The sequence below is a fragment of the Cololabis saira genome, chromosome 8 (assembly GCF_033807715.1).
Source record: "Cololabis saira isolate AMF1-May2022 chromosome 8, fColSai1.1, whole genome shotgun sequence".
Taxonomy (NCBI): Eukaryota; Metazoa; Chordata; class Actinopteri; order Beloniformes; family Belonidae; genus Cololabis; species Cololabis saira.
In genome coordinates this window covers 9,564,753-9,582,330 of record NC_084594.1, presented here as the reverse complement: position 1 = coordinate 9,582,330, position 17,578 = coordinate 9,564,753, and the positions used below count along the sequence as shown (strand labels likewise).

The 17,578-nt window shown below is 38.3% G+C and overlaps 2 protein-coding genes across 3 annotated transcripts in view; one reads left to right on the top strand and one right to left on the bottom strand.

Moving 5' to 3' along the window:
* The first annotated feature begins 1,314 nt into the window (after nucleotides 1-1,314).
* LOC133449267 (leucine-rich repeat-containing protein 3-like) lies at nucleotides 1,315-6,119 on the top strand. Its single transcript, XM_061728399.1, has 2 exons — nucleotides 1,315-1,538; nucleotides 4,778-6,119. The coding sequence occupies exon 2, from the start codon at nucleotides 4,845-4,847 to the stop codon at nucleotides 5,703-5,705; it is 861 nt and encodes a 286-aa protein (XP_061584383.1). The 5' UTR covers nucleotides 1,315-1,538; nucleotides 4,778-4,844; the 3' UTR covers nucleotides 5,706-6,119.
* A 6,044-nt stretch (nucleotides 6,120-12,163) lies between these two features.
* col2a1b (collagen, type II, alpha 1b) overlaps nucleotides 12,164-17,578 on the bottom strand; it is a 91,558-nt gene continuing 86,143 nt past the window's right edge. For both annotated transcript variants that reach the window (XM_061726707.1, XM_061726708.1), the window contains 4 exons: nucleotides 16,477-16,765; nucleotides 15,308-15,495; nucleotides 14,235-14,477; nucleotides 12,164-13,052 (listed from right to left, as the gene is read on the bottom strand). In XM_061726707.1, coding sequence (XP_061582691.1) covers nucleotides 12,906-13,052; nucleotides 14,235-14,477; nucleotides 15,308-15,495; nucleotides 16,477-16,765 — 867 coding nt within the window. In that variant the 3' untranslated portion in view covers nucleotides 12,164-12,905. The remainder of the gene's footprint in view (nucleotides 13,053-14,234; nucleotides 14,478-15,307; nucleotides 15,496-16,476; nucleotides 16,766-17,578) is intronic.

Below are 17,578 nucleotides of genomic sequence, written 5' to 3'. Positions count from 1 at the left end.
GGTGTGTCCAAGTGCTTCTTTTTGAGCCCGACCCAGCCTGACACAGGCGACGCGAGGCGACACAGCAGTCGGCCGACAGCGGACGACGTCGGGTTGGTGTGTCCTCGGCTTTAGTCCTGGTTTCGGGCTGTGGAAATTTCCATTGCCCCTTTTGTTCTCCAGACCACGCTGGAGGTGTCATAAAACTTTAGGCTGGCTTTGGTCGAAGGCCCGAAATCCGGCCTGGTAGCCTGGTCAAAGCCTGACTTGATCACATAATCACACATTTTCCTATGAGTTCATAATCACCCCATGAGTCCATAATCACACATGACTTCATAATCACATGGGCGGTGGTCCAACACCTGTCTTGACTTCCCGTTGCCGACCCTGCCTGTTCCTGGCCCCTGCCTTGTCTCCTGCTCTCCGTTGCCTGACCTTGTCTTCTGAACCTGACACCGATAGCTGCCTGGTCCTTGTCTTGCATTCCTGCCTGCTCTTCGTCCCTGTTGAGGGTAATAAAGCAAATCAGACAAACTACCACTGTGTGCTCCGTGTGCTGCATTTGGGTCCAAAACCTCACCCCGTAACATCTTCATTATTAAAATATGTCTTATATTGTCCACCTCCTTATAGATGCCACTTTTTTCTTCTTTAAAAAAAAAAAAAATCTTTGTGTGTTTAATTGACAAGAAATGATTGGGACCATTCAGCTCAGGCTGGATATTTTAAGGTATTGTATGGACATACTGTATCTCCTGCCCACTGGCCAACTGACTCATGTAGAGATGCATCAGCGGGATGCCAGACGCATGAAAGGACCGAGTCGTGAGCGCAGTGGCTTCACTGTCCCCTTTTTAAGACATCAAGATGTCTTTGTTTCACCAGAACTGTGATTGTTGTTTGGCATCGTCACCCAGCGTTGGAAATCGCATTTAGGGACACGCGTAAAAAACCTTCAGGACTGAATGAGGGCCCGTCAAAAAATAGTCCGGCAACGCCTCTGATGGATCCAATTATACCTAAATGTAATTAAGTTAATAGCTCCCGGGTTGAAACCAGCGTGTTCTCAGAAAGCGGAGACTGAGGACGAGGGCAAGAAGTCATAATAGCACACCTCCGTGTTTGTTGTTGTTCACTCTCTCTTTCTCTCTCTTTCTCTCTCTCTGACGCGCACACAAGCGCGCACTGAACCCACACACACACTAGAGAGAGAGAGGGAGGGAGAGAGAGGGAGGGAGGGTGTGTGTGTGTGTGTGTGTGTGTGTGTGTGTGTGTGTGTGTGTGTGTGGGGTTGTCCCATATCTTTATTGCTCTAACAGCCTCCACCGCTGAGACAGCCAGAGATGGAGCCGTTTGCAGGCGACAGACCGCAGAGCAGCTGATCCTCTTTACACAACATTTCAAACACGAAGATGAGGATTTTATTCCAGTCTGCCAACAGAACTAACTCGAGGAAAAACTAAAAACAGAGTCTGGAAGAAGAAGAAAAAAGAAAAAAGCCCAAACTCTCCCACTCCTTTATATGGATTCCTACTTTATAATAAAGCATCTTAAAGGTAAGTTTAAGAAAAAAATTTGTTCATGTGTAAAATCTGATACTCGTGTCTCCTGTAGCCTAATATTATTTTTTCAATATCATCATTTGCATGAAGTGAATCCTTCGGGGAAATATTTTCAGGATCATTATACAAATGTAATATCCCTCATTTAAGTGTTGCTCGCTCACAGCAGAGAAATTGCAAAACCTTCGGAATAGTTCAGATGACCAGATTTACCCAGATTAATGTCATTTAGTCTGAATGAAATTTCGCAGGGTGATGACTCCTGTACAGTTAGGATAATCTGATTGACATCAGAAAAAGCACCTAAGGATATATGTATATATGTACAGTATAGGATATATATAGGATATACATATATATATATATATATATATATATATATATATATATATATATATATATATATATATATATATATATATATATATATATATATATACATATATATGTATGTATAGGATATATGCATTTGAAGTCTCTGTCCACTTTTGTCAGTCTTCAGCCTTCACCTTCTTATTATGCAGGCGTGGTTATTTTGTTAATTGGGGATTTGCATGCATCAGGGTTCAGTATGTTAATAGCAGACATGAGTGGCTGGAAATCCTCATTTCAGTCTATCAAACACACGTGGACCGTTTGATTGGCATCACATGGCTGTTACACAGCTTCCTTTGGGCATATCAGCCTCATCCCGGCCACTATTAAATCTTGGCATGAAGCTGTCAGTGTATTTTGTCTATCCAGAAGAGTGGGAAGATGGTGTTGATTTTATTACGAAAGGTGCTTGACATTTTAGCGGATAGTCTTCTAATCAAATTCAAGCAGTCGCTTGTGGCTTCTGCCCTGGAACAAGAGCGTCAAAAGGCTGTACTTGTGTCAGTGAAACAAAAAAATATGTTCTGGAAACACCTGATTAGATTGTCGGAGAAAACGGCATTTACACAAAGAGGTTAGAAAAGGGTCAGACGTGAAAGCCGATGAAAATCAGTGACTTTAAAATAATTAAACTCCCATTATACACGGAAACTATCCTTTGGTGGCTTTGTACAGGTCACATGCATTGTTTTTTTCTGTTATTCCTTTAACTTTTGTCCTCTTAACTGCAGGAGTAGTGAGCAGACAGTAACACCTGGCCGACTGCTGGCCAATTTCTTTTCCAGCTATGTCACTTATTGACAGTATGTGACTCAAGCAGGATTGATGCTCTAGTCCTTAGTGGTGTAACAGGAAAATCTTGAGTTATCGATCCATTTCTAGCCTCCATCTCCACAGTGCACAGTACCCCGACTTCACCCTTGGAACATGATTAAGGCACTGTGCCATCACGGGGAAATAAATAGAGGGGAAAATTAGATGAACATGTATTGATCAGTGTGATATAAGGCCTTTCGTCAGCTCTTAAATTTGCACTGCTGGAAGCACGCAAACATAAATGGGGTGAGGAGGATTTGAAATAATCATCTCTTCGAACACAGAAATGGAAAACAGGTTTTCAGCTTTATTTATCCAGCTAAACGGTTATGGCTGCTCTGAGTCTGCAATAACATAATCAGGTTCCTCGTATTAAAGTTACACTTTGACATGACAGCATCATCAAATATGAAACAGATTCTGTGGAAAGTGCATGATGAAGGTTGTTTTTCTGGCAGAGGAATTGTACTCACACATGTTTCAGTGCAGCGTCTTCCCATACAGACATGTTTTATTTGGAGAAGCACATTTCATTTCTGGCAACCGACTGCTTCTCTCCGTCTCTTTTTAAACATTGTGTCTCATCCTTTATAACAGTGTCTCCCAACCTGGGGTCCTCCCCCCCCTGGGGGGGCGCCAGAGATCTCTGGGGGGGCGCTTTGTCTGCTTTGAGTATATGCAGTTGTAAAAATGATATTTACGAATGAGTCATTCTTAAGACATTGTTAGGAATAATTTATGAATGTCTTGAATATTTTTGCGTTTTTTATACACTGGTGACAAACACAGGAAATGATTTCATTCCTTATTATTATATCATTACTCAACATTTAATCGACTCCGACAGGTTGTTAAAGGAAAAATGTTAAAACATTTTGGTCTCACATTAAAAGAGACATTTTTCAGAAATATTTTTATATCCTTTTATGTCCTTTTGTGCTTATTTTATAGATTGGTGACATTTGAGGAAAAAAAAGTGATATGTATACAGAGTAAACCAAAGAGAAATGTATAAAAAAAACATAATTTATGTTCATTTTTACGTTAGGAATGGGCGATATTTTACCGTTCACGATATACCGTCAAAAAAATTCCTCATGATAAGAATTTGTCATCTCGTGGTAAAAACGATAAATTCCTGTTGATGATGTTTTTGTGTAAAACTGATTTATGGTTCTGTGTTAAATCCATGCACAACATATGTGAAGGAAGGAAGGAAGGAAGGAAGGAAGGAAGGAAGGAAAGGAAGGAAGGAAGGAAGGAAGGAAGGAAGGAAGGAAGGAAGGAAGGAAGGAAGGAAGGAAGGAAGAAATGAGAGAGAAAGAAAGAAAGAAAGAAAGAAAGAAAGAAAGAAAGAAAGAAAGAAAGAAAGAAAGAAAGAAAGAAAGAAAGAAAGAAAGAAATGAGAGAGAAAGAAAGAAATGAGAAAGAAAGAAATGAGAAAGAAAGAAAGAAAGAAAGAAATGAAAGAAAGAAAGAAAGAAAGAAAGAAAGAAATGAGAGAGAAAGAAAGAAATGAGAGAGAAAGAAAGAAAGAAAGAAAGAAAGAAAGAAAGAAAGAAAGAAAGAAAGAAAGAAAGAAAGAAAGAAAGAAAGAAAGAAAGAAAGAAAGAAAGAAAGAAAGAAAGAAAGAAAGAAAGAAAGAAAGAAAGAAAGAAAGAAAGAAAGACATGAGCCGGGTGGACTCATTTAATTGGTTTTTATTAATTCAATTTAATTGGTGTAGTTTAGTAGTATTTAGTATTATTTTAGAGCAGTGTTTTGGCTCCAAAGACTGAATGTGTTGATAGATTTATAGTTACAAAGGTGGAGTTGAATTGGTATTTTTTTTATCGTCATTTTTATCGTTATCGGGATAAATGCCAGAAATTATCGTATATTATACATTATACATACATTATACATTTTTTAGTCCATACCGCCCATCCCTAGTTGGGGGGGCCTGGCTGGTCTTAGACACAAGTAGCGGGGGCTCCAAGGAAAAAAGGTTGGAAACCACTGCTTTATAAGACTGACTCCTTTTCTCTCTCTCTCTCTGTCAGATTCTCCCGGTGCGATTGTGTGAGTCTGATTTGGACCCGATGTCTGTCAGGGAACTATGGTAAGGCGATGTGCACAGCCAGGTGCAAGGAGAGATGTGCCACCGTCGCAGGAAGTGGAAGGGGGAGGGGTAAAGGACTGGACCTCAACTCCTGGTTTTGTGTGTCGTTCATGTTCTCGGCTCTCTGGGGTCAGGCGACCCCGCAGTGCCCAGACAGCTGCCATTGTGCCTGGGACACGGCCACCGTGATCTGCTCGGACGCCGGGCTGCGGGAGATCCCCGAGGGGATCCCGTCAGACACCGTCTCCCTCCACCTGGAACGCAACTACATCCGGGACATCCCTGAGAGTGCCTTCAGCCGTCTGGTCCACCTGCGGGACCTGTACCTGTCCCACAACCGCATAGACTCTCTGGCCTCGGGGATGCTGCGGCACGTGGGCCCCGAGCTGCGCCTGCTGGACCTTTCGCACAACCAACTCAGGCACGCCAGCAGGGACGAGTTCGGTTCCACCCGCGCAAAGACGCGCCTCTACCACAATCCCTGGCACTGTGACTGCACCCTGCAGGAGCTGATGGAGACGCTCAACCTGGAGCCCGAGACGGTGAACGGCATCATCTGCGAGAGCTCGGTGCGAGGGGTGGGAGAGGGGAGCCGGTGGGAGGACCTGGGCTCGCACACCGAGCACTCGGGGCAGCCGCTGGTCAAACTCTTGGATTCTGGGGTGAACTTCTGCAGTCTGCAGAGGAAAACCACCGACGTAGCCATGCTGGTGACCATGTTCGTCTGGTTCTTTATGGTCATCGTGTACGTCGTGTACTACGTCAGGCAGAACCAGGCCGAAGCCCGCAGGCATTTGGAGTACCTGAAGAGTTTACCCAGCCCACACAAGACGCCCACCGAGACCGACACCCTGAGCACGGGGTTCTGAGCTCCAGCTGTCATTGAAATGAAATGATTTAGCGAACATGTTAACCAGGGGAAAACTAACATTTTACAACTGTTTGATTATTACTTTTCTTTGTATTTGTTTTCCAGAGGTGTCAAGTAACAAAGTACAAATACTTTGTTACGTTACTTAAGTAGAAATTTTGGTTATCTATACTTCACTGGAGTAATTATTTTTCAGACGACTTTTTACTTTTACATTTTCACGCAATCATCTGTACTTTTTACTCCTTACATTTTAAAAACAGCCTCGTTACTCTATTTCATTTCGGCCTTTGAAAAAAAACTATCCAGTTAAATTGCTCCATCCGGATAGAGTGAATTTGGTTGTGGTTGTTTCAGATGTTCTTGTCCAGTTTTGTTCTTACATCCGTTCCCTCAGATTCCTGCAACTAAACTTGGATGTACATTCCAATAAAGGTTAGGATAAATGATAACATGCCTCTGAAGTTTGACTTTTTGCACCATTACAATACTTATAGGTAACTAGTCATCATATCTCCTGCTCTCTGAAACACATGTTAATGCTCAATAGTACACATATATGGTTCTTTAATATATTTGCATTATACTAAGATACATTCATTTTCAATGGCTTTTGTCCTTAATGGCTTTTTTCCCCCTTACATTACTTTTACTTTTATACTTTAAGTAGTTTTGAAATCAGTACTTTTATACTTTTACTTGAGTAAAAAACTTGAGTTGATACTTCAACTTCTACAGGAGTATTTTTAAACTCTAGTATCTATACTTCTACCTGAGTAATGAATGTGAATACTTTTGACACCTCTGTTGTTTTCTAATCTTTCTTTTCTTACAACATTTTTCTCAATTTCAATGAAATATGAAATATTTGTTTACTATTGATACTATCTGCATTGAGAGAAATAAAGAACATTAAAAAAAACTGGTGCAAACGAAGATGAAACGGGAACAAGCAGAGAGACAGACATTCTTTGAACTTGATAACCTTTTGTCTCTTTTTCTAGCACCTGTTTTCTTCTCTTATTCTACCTTGTGCTAAACACTTTTATCTTTCATTAAGCTCTAATTATCAGACTCTGACCAGCTGACCTTTAATGAACACTTGAAAGGCACTAATCAGTTGGAGTGTGTTTGTCAGGTGTGCTAATTGTAATGCGTGTCCTACTCTAATTGTTCGTTTCATTTGTGTGTGTGTGTGTGTGTGTGTGTGTGTGTGTGTGTGTGTGTGTGTGTGTGTGTGTGTGTGTGTGTGTGTGTGTGTGTGTGTGTGTGTGTGTGTGTGTGTGTGTGGACATGTGGGATATTTGTGCATTCTGATGACCATTTTATTCTAATCGTGCTGATTTTGCACGGACTCTGTTAAAGCCTCTTTCATTACACAAACGCTACGCCAGTTGTTTTGGCGCCATTGCAGAACTGCTGATCTAAATTTACTCCCAGAGATATTTGGACAGTTGCATATGCATACAGATCAGGTCATTGATTGATACCTGAGGAATTTTTCAGGGCAATTTTACCAGGGATTTGTGGCGTCAAAGTCTATCCTTAGGGAAGTTCTTTGTTCTCTCTTGACTTGACCTTTTTTGTTCCCTCTTATTTTTCACATTGGTTTTATTATTCTTGATCATGCTTTTCAAGCCACTGCAAAAAGCAATCAACAGAAAATAGATTAAATAATTATATCAGCTCTATCAACCAGCAAAGTTGAAATGTATACTAGTCCTGACTTGGATACTTGTGGTTACTTGTCGCCAGTACTCGAGTTGAGGGGGGATGAGGGGTGATGGCATCCCCCCTGAAATAAAAACAGTCAAAATCATCCCCCCTGTAAAACTGTCATCCCCCCTTTCCATCCCTTATGTCATTTCATCAATGAATGTGGTTTTACTGCTATTTCAACATTTAGAGTCATCACCAGAAAAATAACACCAGAAAAATAACTTATTTGACAATTTTCACCTGTTTCAAGTAAATTTTCACTTGAAATAAGTAGAAAAATCTGCCAGTGGGACAAGATTTATCTTCTCATTGCAAGGATCTACTTATTTTAAGTGAAAATCTACTTGAAACAGGTTAAAATTGTTTTTCCCAGTGATGAGTCTTATTTTAAGTGTAATGAGATTTTTTTACTAAAAGGGGCCTTTTTAACTAGAAATAAGACAAATATTCTTGTTAAGATTTTGAGTTTTTGCAGTGATCCATTTTACTTATCCTGTGAAGGACAGAGTCATATTGATAAGTTCAGAAAAGTGTTTTTTATTGTTGTGTTTTGATGTATTTGATGTAAGCCCAGTGGATATTTAAAGCTTACAGAAGGCTGCATTTAACTGCTGCTATGTCATTCCTGCAGTATTTCTGCAGGTGTTTTGGTCACTGCTATTATTTGTAATATATTATATTATTTGTAATCAGCACAAATTATCTGTCCCCGTATGATAAAATCCACCATCCCCCTGTATTCTTTTTACAACTTGAGTACTGCGTGTACCGCAGGTGCTTTGAAAGTGTGGCCTGTAGGTTCCTGCAAATGTGGAGCTCAAACAGACTGGATTAACAGGATTTATCTTCATCGTGTTTACTTTAGTATCCTGTGAAGAATGAGCTTCATCCCATGATGAAACATGAGCACCTGTCTTTGTTTTATGTTTTTACATTAGGAACTGCAAAATGGCTCTTTTAAAACACATATGTTGAACAGTGGTTCCCAGCAGGGAACCACTAGTTAATAATGAATTAATAATGAATCCAGTTAATAATGAATTATTGTAACAGCTGCAGATACACAAAGTTATGCTTGTACGTAAAGATTTCCTCCACTACATTTGACTTAGTGCTTCCAAATTACTGGATCAATTTATGCATGACTGGGATTGTCACATATCACATATACATGTAAGAAAGTATCGAGACAAAAGGTAGAAAAAAGACAGATGTGTCTTTTGTTTCACTTGTTTTGTTTGTCGGAGTAATCTCAGTCAAAGTACAAGTGTTGTCCGGTGAAAGCAGGAAACCAAAATCATATCTGACATCAATATGTTATGTAAAACAAAATCATTTTATTATCAGACATATCTTAATGATTCAAAATGGAAAGAAAAAAAACTTTTTTAGTTGGTATGTACAGGACTGACTCCGAAAATTAGAATATGGTGATTTTCTGTAATGCAATTACAAAAACAAAAATGTCATACATTCTGGATTCATTACAAATCAACTGAAATATTGCAAGCTTTTTATTATTTTAATATTGCTGATCATGGCTTATAGCTTAAGAAAACTCAAATATCCTATCTCAAAAAATTAGAATATTTTGGGAATCTTAATCTTAAACTGTAAGCCATAATCAGCAATATTAAAATAATAAAAGACTTGCAATATTTCAGTTGATTTGTTATGAATCCAGAATGTATGACATTTTTGTTTTTTTAATTGCATTACAGAATATAAAGAACTTTATCACAATATTATATATATATATATATATATATATATATATATATATATATATATATATATATATATATATATATATATATATATATATATATATATATATATATATATATATATATATATATATATGTATGTATATATATATATATATATATATATATATATATATATATATATATATATATATATATATATATATATATATTGGAAATGTCATGTGAACAAAACATCAAAATAGTTTTGACTGTGCAGAAATTACTGGGGGTTAAATTGTTAAATTAAATGGTTTTTCTTCTTCTGTAGTGGTTTCAGGCTAAAACAGGGAGCTACGACTTTAGTTCCATGATGGCAGGTGGAATCCAGGGATGTTGACGTTTGACTGATGATAAGAGGATCGGCAATTATCATTTAGATTTTAATCTATTAAGATTGTGTTATCCTTTAGATCAATCATCATAAACTTTCCAGTGGTTCTTTTCTTTCTATTGTGAGTCCCTAAAGTCTAAAAGGAAAAAGGGATTACAGAAGTGCAAACAGAGCTTTGACGTATGCTTAAAGAGAAATGGATCAGTGTGTACAAACCTCTGCGTGTTTATGGTTTATAATAGAAAACAACTGTACTCACTTTCATCATACAGGTGGTTTGTGACAAGAATGAAGCGGAGTTTAGAGTAGGTCAGCCTTTTGTGTAGCGTAATGTACTAAATGTTGTGTGTTTTGTTATCCTCAGAGAAAGACTGGCCGCTGACCGTCTGTGTTGTTCACACGCTGTGAAGTCAGCTGATGTTTGTTACGGTCCATGTCAGTAAAATATCATGTGGATAAACCTGTGAAGCAGTGTTGGTGTAAATGTATGTGATATGGATATTTTCTGACTGTTTGACTGTCTCATGTTGACGTGCTGGAGTTCAACTTCCCCCAAAATGCATCTCTGTCATCAGAGGTGTCAAGTAACGAAGTACAAATACTTCGTTACCTTACTTAAGTAGAAAGTTTGGTTATCTATACTTCACTGGAGTAATTATTTTTCAGACGACTTTTTACTTTTACTCCTTACATTTTCACACAATTATCTGTACTTTTTACTCCTTACATTTTAAAAACAGCCTCGTTACTCTATTTCATTTCGGCCTTTAAAAAAAAACTATCCAGTTAAATTGCTCCATCCGGATAGAGTGAATTTGGTTGTGGTTGTTTCAGATGTTCTTGTCCAGTTTTGTTCTTACATCCGTTCCCTCAGATTCCTGCAACTAAACTTGGATGTACATTCCAATAAAGGTTAGGATAAATGATAACATGCCTCTGAAGTTTGACTTTTTGCACCATTACAATACTTATAGGCAACTAGTCATCATATCTCCTGCTCTCTGAAACACATGTTAATGCTCAATAGTACACATATATGCTTCTTTAATATATTTGCATTATACTACAGATACATTCATTTTCAATGGCTTTTGTCCTTAATGGCTTTTTTCCCCCTTACATTACTTTTACTTTTATACTTTAAGTAGTTTTGAAACCAGTGCTTTTATACTTTTATTTGAGTAAAAAACTTGAGTTGATACTTCAACTTCTACAGGAGTATTTTTAAACTCTAGTATCTATACTTTTACCTGTCATCACGGCAGCTCATGTTGCTCCGTAAACGATGCTGACGACCCAAAACTGAAAGAACAAGCACGTCAGCTGTGGACATTTTATTTATTAGTGATGTATTTCTATCCCTATGATTTGTTTGCCTTCCAATTTGTTTCCCAAAAATGATTCAAACAATGATTATATCAGAAATAAAAAGCAACACATCAAATAATAAACTATAAAAAAAAACATGTTAAAAAAATTCTCTTAATATGTTTTATTGCTACCTTAGATTTTAAAAAGTAAGAACACGATTGTAGGCATTAGAAATACAGGAAGACTCATCATGACAGTGTTTCCCATTTTTCCGTAATCATGCATTTGACACCTGAGGAAAAGAAATGGGAAATGTAATTTGACTATGTAGGAACATATGGGAACAACCTTCCCCAGCTCCTTCTGCAACTCAATTCCCTTTAAACTCCTCATCAAAGAGAAATCGAAACCAGCTCAGCATCCATCCATCTTTCTTTCCTCTTCCTTTTCCCAAAATCAGAACTAAACTTACTTGAGGAGGAAGCAGGGCACAAAATGTGAAAATGTTTAGGTGAGACTGTTTTTAAGGAAAATGAATCCTCGCTGTTCCAGATATTTCATCATTGGAGGGAAAACAAAAGCAGGATATAAATAAAAAGCAATGTCAGTCTGTTACCTGGTTTTGTCTTTTATTTCCAATTTACATTAATTAAAACGTAACAAAAAAAACAAGTCAAGATCAAAATATTAATGCTATTATTATTATTTTTATTAATAATAATGCTATTAATAGTAGTAAAAATATACACAACCTCACACGAATGAACCCTCTGCACTCGCTGTGGAATCGGAGCATCGGTCTAACACACCTGATATCACTTCTGCTGTGTGTGTGTGTGTGTGTGTGTGTGTGTGTGTGTGTGTGTGTGTGTGTGTGTGTGTGTGTGTGTGCGTTGAGGCAGAGGGTTTCTGCTTCGTGAGAGGGCTGAAGGGTGGGAGTGGGACGGGGCTTTTATGACGAACATACTGATCGTAGGGATCTAAAATATTAAACTAAGATTCAGAGGGGAAGGCTTCAGTTCACTGTGTGAATATGTTATTATCTTTTTCTTTTTTTTAGTGTGAGGTAGCTTTACAATACTAAAAACAAATTTAGGAAAAGGAATTTCTGTTTTCCAATTGCCTGATTCATTTGTGCAAGGGGTTTGAAGCAGGAAGGGGATGAAGCGGGGACTTTTATTACTTTTATTACCCTGAAATCCAGAATCCCAGGGTCAAATGCTCTCTCTGAAAACTGTATATATATGTATACACACATATACATATATATATACATATGTACAAGTCACTACATGTGAGTATCGGGTTGTTAAAAAATACAAACTGTTTTACAACAATAGCACCATTGACTTTATTATAATACACAGTAATTTTTGATACACACTGTGGTGGTAGAAATAGGAACACCTGCACTTTTCTACAGTATAGATTTTTGGTTTAAAAGAGATATGTATTCTTTAGTGGATATGATACATGAGGGATGGGTTGATTAGAAAAAGAGGAGGAAGTAAGAGAGGAAGTTGGTGGACGAGCTTCTTTTTTTTTTTTCTTTTTAATATCTGTAGGCCGGCTTCTTTTTTTTTATTACTTTTCAACAAACTCCGTCCTACCACAACCTGGGACTCAAACCTAAACAATAAATAAATAACACCCATGTATTGTACTCTCTCTTGTTCCCGGGGATGTTCCTGTGCTCTCATACTTCCTCCTTTTGGGTCATAGATATAGGACAGGAGGGAGGTGGGGGTGGATATTCACAAAGAAGTGAAGTGGGGGACTTTTAAGGAAAGGAAAGTGTCCATGTAGAGAGGGAGGGAGGGAGGGAGAGCTGATGCTGGAGGCAATGCTGGAGGAATCACAAATGACAGTTGCCGGTGCCATTCAGTGCAGATATCCTACGGAGTTCGACTTGGAAAAAGCACTTTTTACTCAGAAAAAAGTCCCATTTAAAAAAAATGTCTTGATTTTTCTTTTTCTCTCCTCCTTTTTCTGAACCATGCTACTTTTTTTATTTCGTATTGTTTTCAAATTTTCATTTCTCTCTCTTCTTTTTCGATTCCCTCGTTCTTTACAAGTAGCAGACCGGCCCGACGTCGACTCCGAACTCCTGGTCAGCTCCGCCGATATCCATAGGGGCGATGTCCACGATGGGCAGACGGGAGGTTTTCTGCGACCTGTACTCGATCACCGTCTTGCCCCAGTGTCCTGTGTGTTTCTGTGGAGAGGGGAAATAACACGGAGGGTGTTAAATGAGCCACGACTTCACCCAACGCTGCAGAGAATTGGACCGTTTTGATGAGTGAACGTCGGAAGCTAAAGAGGCAGGAACCAAAGATACTCTATACTAGGGCTGGGCGATATGGACCAAAAGTCATATCTCCATATTTTCTAGCTGAACGGCGATACTCGATATATATCGATATTTTTTCTGTGCCATAATTGGGGTTTCCCCCAAAGCATTATAGCATAGCATCTCTGTTAGCTTCATTTTTTTCTGAGGCAAACCCTTAAAAAAACAGTCAGTTTTAATACAAAGCCACGTGCCAAATGTCACACAGGTTCCTTTATTAACAGAGGTCTGCACAATATCAAAATGTATAAAACAAATGAAATAAAAATAAACTGCCTGCATATATAGAATAAAAATGCTTCTTGAATAAAATAAAACAAATATCCCTTTCCTGCATAACAATTAAATTAAAATAAACTGTGCAATTAATACAATGTAGACAGTAACAGGCAGACTTTTCCACTGAGGTTGACAGTTGTGCAAATAACAAAACATTTGTGCAAATCTCAAATAAAACATTCAAGTCAATTTGTCACAAAATAAGCTATATCAAAATCATCAATAAAAAAAAAAAAATATATATATATAAAAAATATATATATATATATATATAATTTTTTTTTAAATCAATATAAACGATATTGTCTCGTACCATATCGCGTTTGAAAATATATCGATATATATTAAAATCTTGATATATCGCCCAGCCCTACTCTATACAGAAGATAACGCATTACCGTTTCTGCCAATGGTATGAAATGGTATACACTTCCTGTCTCCTACAGTAAGTGGTGTTGCTCAGACAGAGACAGGTCTCAAACAAAGTTCATTTTCTCCTAATCTGTCGGTCTGAAAATTGCCATTTTGGTGTCAGAATGTTCAGAAGGTTTGTGGCTTTTGAAAAATAGGTCCCATATTTACTTAGGTTACTATGGGACGAAGGAATTGGTAATAATCTGTGCTCACGTTCACTTTTCCCATAGGACTCAATAGACTCAGGACCTGCTTCCTGTCTCCTAAAGGGGCGGGGCAGTCACGTGACACAGATACAGGAAACCCAACCGTAGTGGGGTGTCTCGTTTATTGAAGGTCTCTGGTTGAACTCACCGTGCAGCCGTCTTCCATGACGCTGTAAGTAAAGCGGCTGTTGCCCTCAGCTCTGATCTCCACGTCGTTGGAGCCCTGCAGCAGCACGGCCTTCTTCAGGTTGCCCGTCGAGGCGTCCATGTAGGCCACGCTGTTCTTACAGTGGTAGGTGAGGTTTTGAGCGGCCTCGGTGGACAGCAGCCTCAGGAAAGTCATCTGGATGGCAGCGGTGTTAGGTGCCAGACTTTCGTCACCGTAGCTGAACTGCAGTGTGTGGATGGAGAGGCAGAATAACCATTAATCCCTTTATTGTGTGGAGGTATGGGGTAACACCTATAAAACAATTACAAACCCTATTTTCCTGTTACAGAAAAGAGCGTTAAGGATAATTAATAGATCTGACTATTATAAACCAACAAATAATCTCTTTATTAAATATAATACTTTAAAATTCCATGACATAGTAGAGCAGAATACTGTTTTATTTGCCTTTAAAGCCCAGCAGAAACTGCTTCCAAACTACATTCAGGATTTGTTCCAGATAAAAGAAACCCGCTATGACCTGAGGGGGAAACTCATGTTTGAGATGACGACAGCAAGAACTAATATTAAAAAGAGATGTACATCAATTAAGGCTAGAGAAATTTGGAATAGTTGTGACAACGACCTAAAAATGTGTAGTTCTATCTTCAAGTTTAAGGAAATGTTTAAAAAAATACTGTAAATAAATATAAAACACTATAATTATAAAGTATATTATCAAAAACATTCTAGAATGTGAAACGTCAATTTTATATTTTGTCTTACTTAATTTTGTCTTCTTTATGTATTGTTTGTTTCCACGGAGTAAAAGCTAATGTCTCATATTTAAGCAGATCATAAGAAAAAAAGGGTCGGCACTATAAGCTACGGCTCCAGCCTACACCTTTTCGGCAAAAGAAATGTTTGTTTTTTTTACCTTTTCATCTTGTTTTGTAAAAAAGTGTGTACAAGCCGAAATAAAGAAAGATTCATATTACAGGTTTGGAAAGCATTTTCAATGTATCACTCCACTGTAAACCACAAAATGTATTTTTGCAGGTGGTGCAACGTACGTGGAATCCTCCGTTCATCGTCTCTCCGAACCAGACGTGCTTGCGGTCCTTGCTCCTGCTGAACCACCAGTTCTTGCGAGGAATGCTGGACGGTTTGGGGTAGACGCAGGACTCCCCGGTCTCCATGTTGCAGAAGACCTTGATTGCATCTATGGTGCAGCCTTGATTGGGATCAATCCAGTACTCCCCTAAAAAAATAAAATAAATGATGAACTTGAACTCCCAGGCTGCTGCTGCTGCTGCCGCTGCCTCTTGACGCGCGTTTTCATAGAAAATGAATGGCAGCCGGCTGCCTATGATGCCCGTGACGCTTTCAATGTGAATGCAGGGTAACTCCTCTCTAGGCCTGTGTTGAAAAAATCGATTTCCCAATTCTAAATCGATTCTCATATTAATTCCTAAAAATCGATTAATATGTCTAAAGATCGATTTTTTTTTTTAAATTATTTTATTTATTTATGTTTTTTATTATTTTTTTTTAATCGTTACATTACAACTTTTGGTTATTTTTTTGTTTATCCCCAAAAAAGGAATGTTTTGTTGGACACGAGAATAACTGGTGCCATGTTTTTGCCTTTAAATATGTTTAAAGGTATGAAAACATTAAAGTGTTAGGTTATAATTGCATAAATTGTCTATATTTCATTACTTTATATACTGTCTTGGGGTTCCATTTGCAAAAAATGCTAAAAAACCAAATGCTCAAAAATTAAAAACCAAAATAGACCGAAAATGGAACAAATAAAAACGGAATGTGGGAAAAAATAAAAGCGATTTCCTCCGTCTCTGTTTCCTCCCTGGATCTGTTTGGTAATTCTGACCCACATGATGTTTCTGAAAGCAGTTCTATCAGCATTCTGGGAGCTGATTGGTCCTTACAGCATCATTAGCTGCAATACTTGCTGTTTAATCTCAATATAATACTAGTAGTAATATTTTGCATAACTACAGTCATATCATTCATGCAACAGCTCAAAAAACAGTTTTAATAACACTAACCCAAATCAATATCGGAATCGAATCGGATGGAATCAAATCTTGATAATCGATTCTGAATCTTAAGAATCGGAATCGAATCGATTCTTGACATTTGAATCGATCCCCAGCCCTACTCCTCTCTCTTTTATCATCTCACCCCAATTCAACCAGTTCTGCTGGGTGACACTCACCGCTCTTCCAGTCGGGATGGCAGAGCTTCAGATCTCTGCAGGTGCGAGCAGGATTCTTCTTGGATCCCTCTGGGCTGCGGATGTTCTCAATCTGGTTGTTGAGAGACTTGAGAGTGGCGTCGACCTCGGCGTCGTGTTGACGGAGGTTTCCCGCGGCCTGGTCGGCCCTCATGTACCTGAGAGGATCGGGGGACTTCTCAACTTGACCCAGACCAGCGAAGGCAGACATGTCGATGCCAGGACCAGGGGGGCCGGGAGGACCGGGGGGTCCGGGGTTTCCAGGGGGACCCTGAGAGAGAAAACAGAGAAGTGGAAACTTGTGGTTACTTGTCTCCAGTACTGGAATTGAGGGGGGATGAGGGGGGACGGCATCCCCCCTGAAATAAAAAATGTCAAAATCATCCCCCCAGTAAAACTGCCATCCCCCCTTTCCATCCCTTATGTTATTTCATCAATGAATGTGGTTTTACTGCTATTTCAACATTTAGAGTCATCACCAGAAAAATAACACCAGAAAAATAACTTATTTGACAATTTTCACCTGTTTCAACTAAATTTTCACTTGAAATAAGTAGGAAAATCTGCGAGTGGGATTTATCTTCTTATTACAAGCAAAAAAATATTGTTCCACTGGCAGATTTTTCTACTTATTTTAAGTGAAAATCTACTTGAAACAGGTGAAAATTGTTGTTTTTTCCAGTGATGAGTCTTGTTTTAAGTGTAATGAGATTTTTTTACTAAAATGAGACATTTTAACTAGAAATAAGACAAATATTCTTGTTAAGATTGTGAGTTTTTGCAGTGATCCATTTTACTTATCCTGTGAAGGACAGAGTCATATTGATAAGTTCAGAAAAGTGTTTTTTATTGTTGTGTTTTGATGTATTTGATGTAAGCCCAGTGGATATTTAAAGCTTACAGAAGGCTGCATTTAACTGCTGCTATGTCATTCCTGCAGTATTTCTGCAGGTGTTTTGGTCAGTGCTATTATTTGTAATATATTATATTATTTTTAATCAGCACAAATTATCAGTCCCCATATGATAAAATCCCCCATCCCCCCTGATTTTTTTTTACAACTCGAGTACTGCTTGTCTCCATT

What these genes read in the sequence shown, in the direction of transcription:
- LOC133449267 (XM_061728399.1), top strand. Translation starts at nt 4,845, where the DNA reads ATGTGCACAGCCAGGTGCAAGGAGAGATGTGCCACCGTCGCAGGAAGT.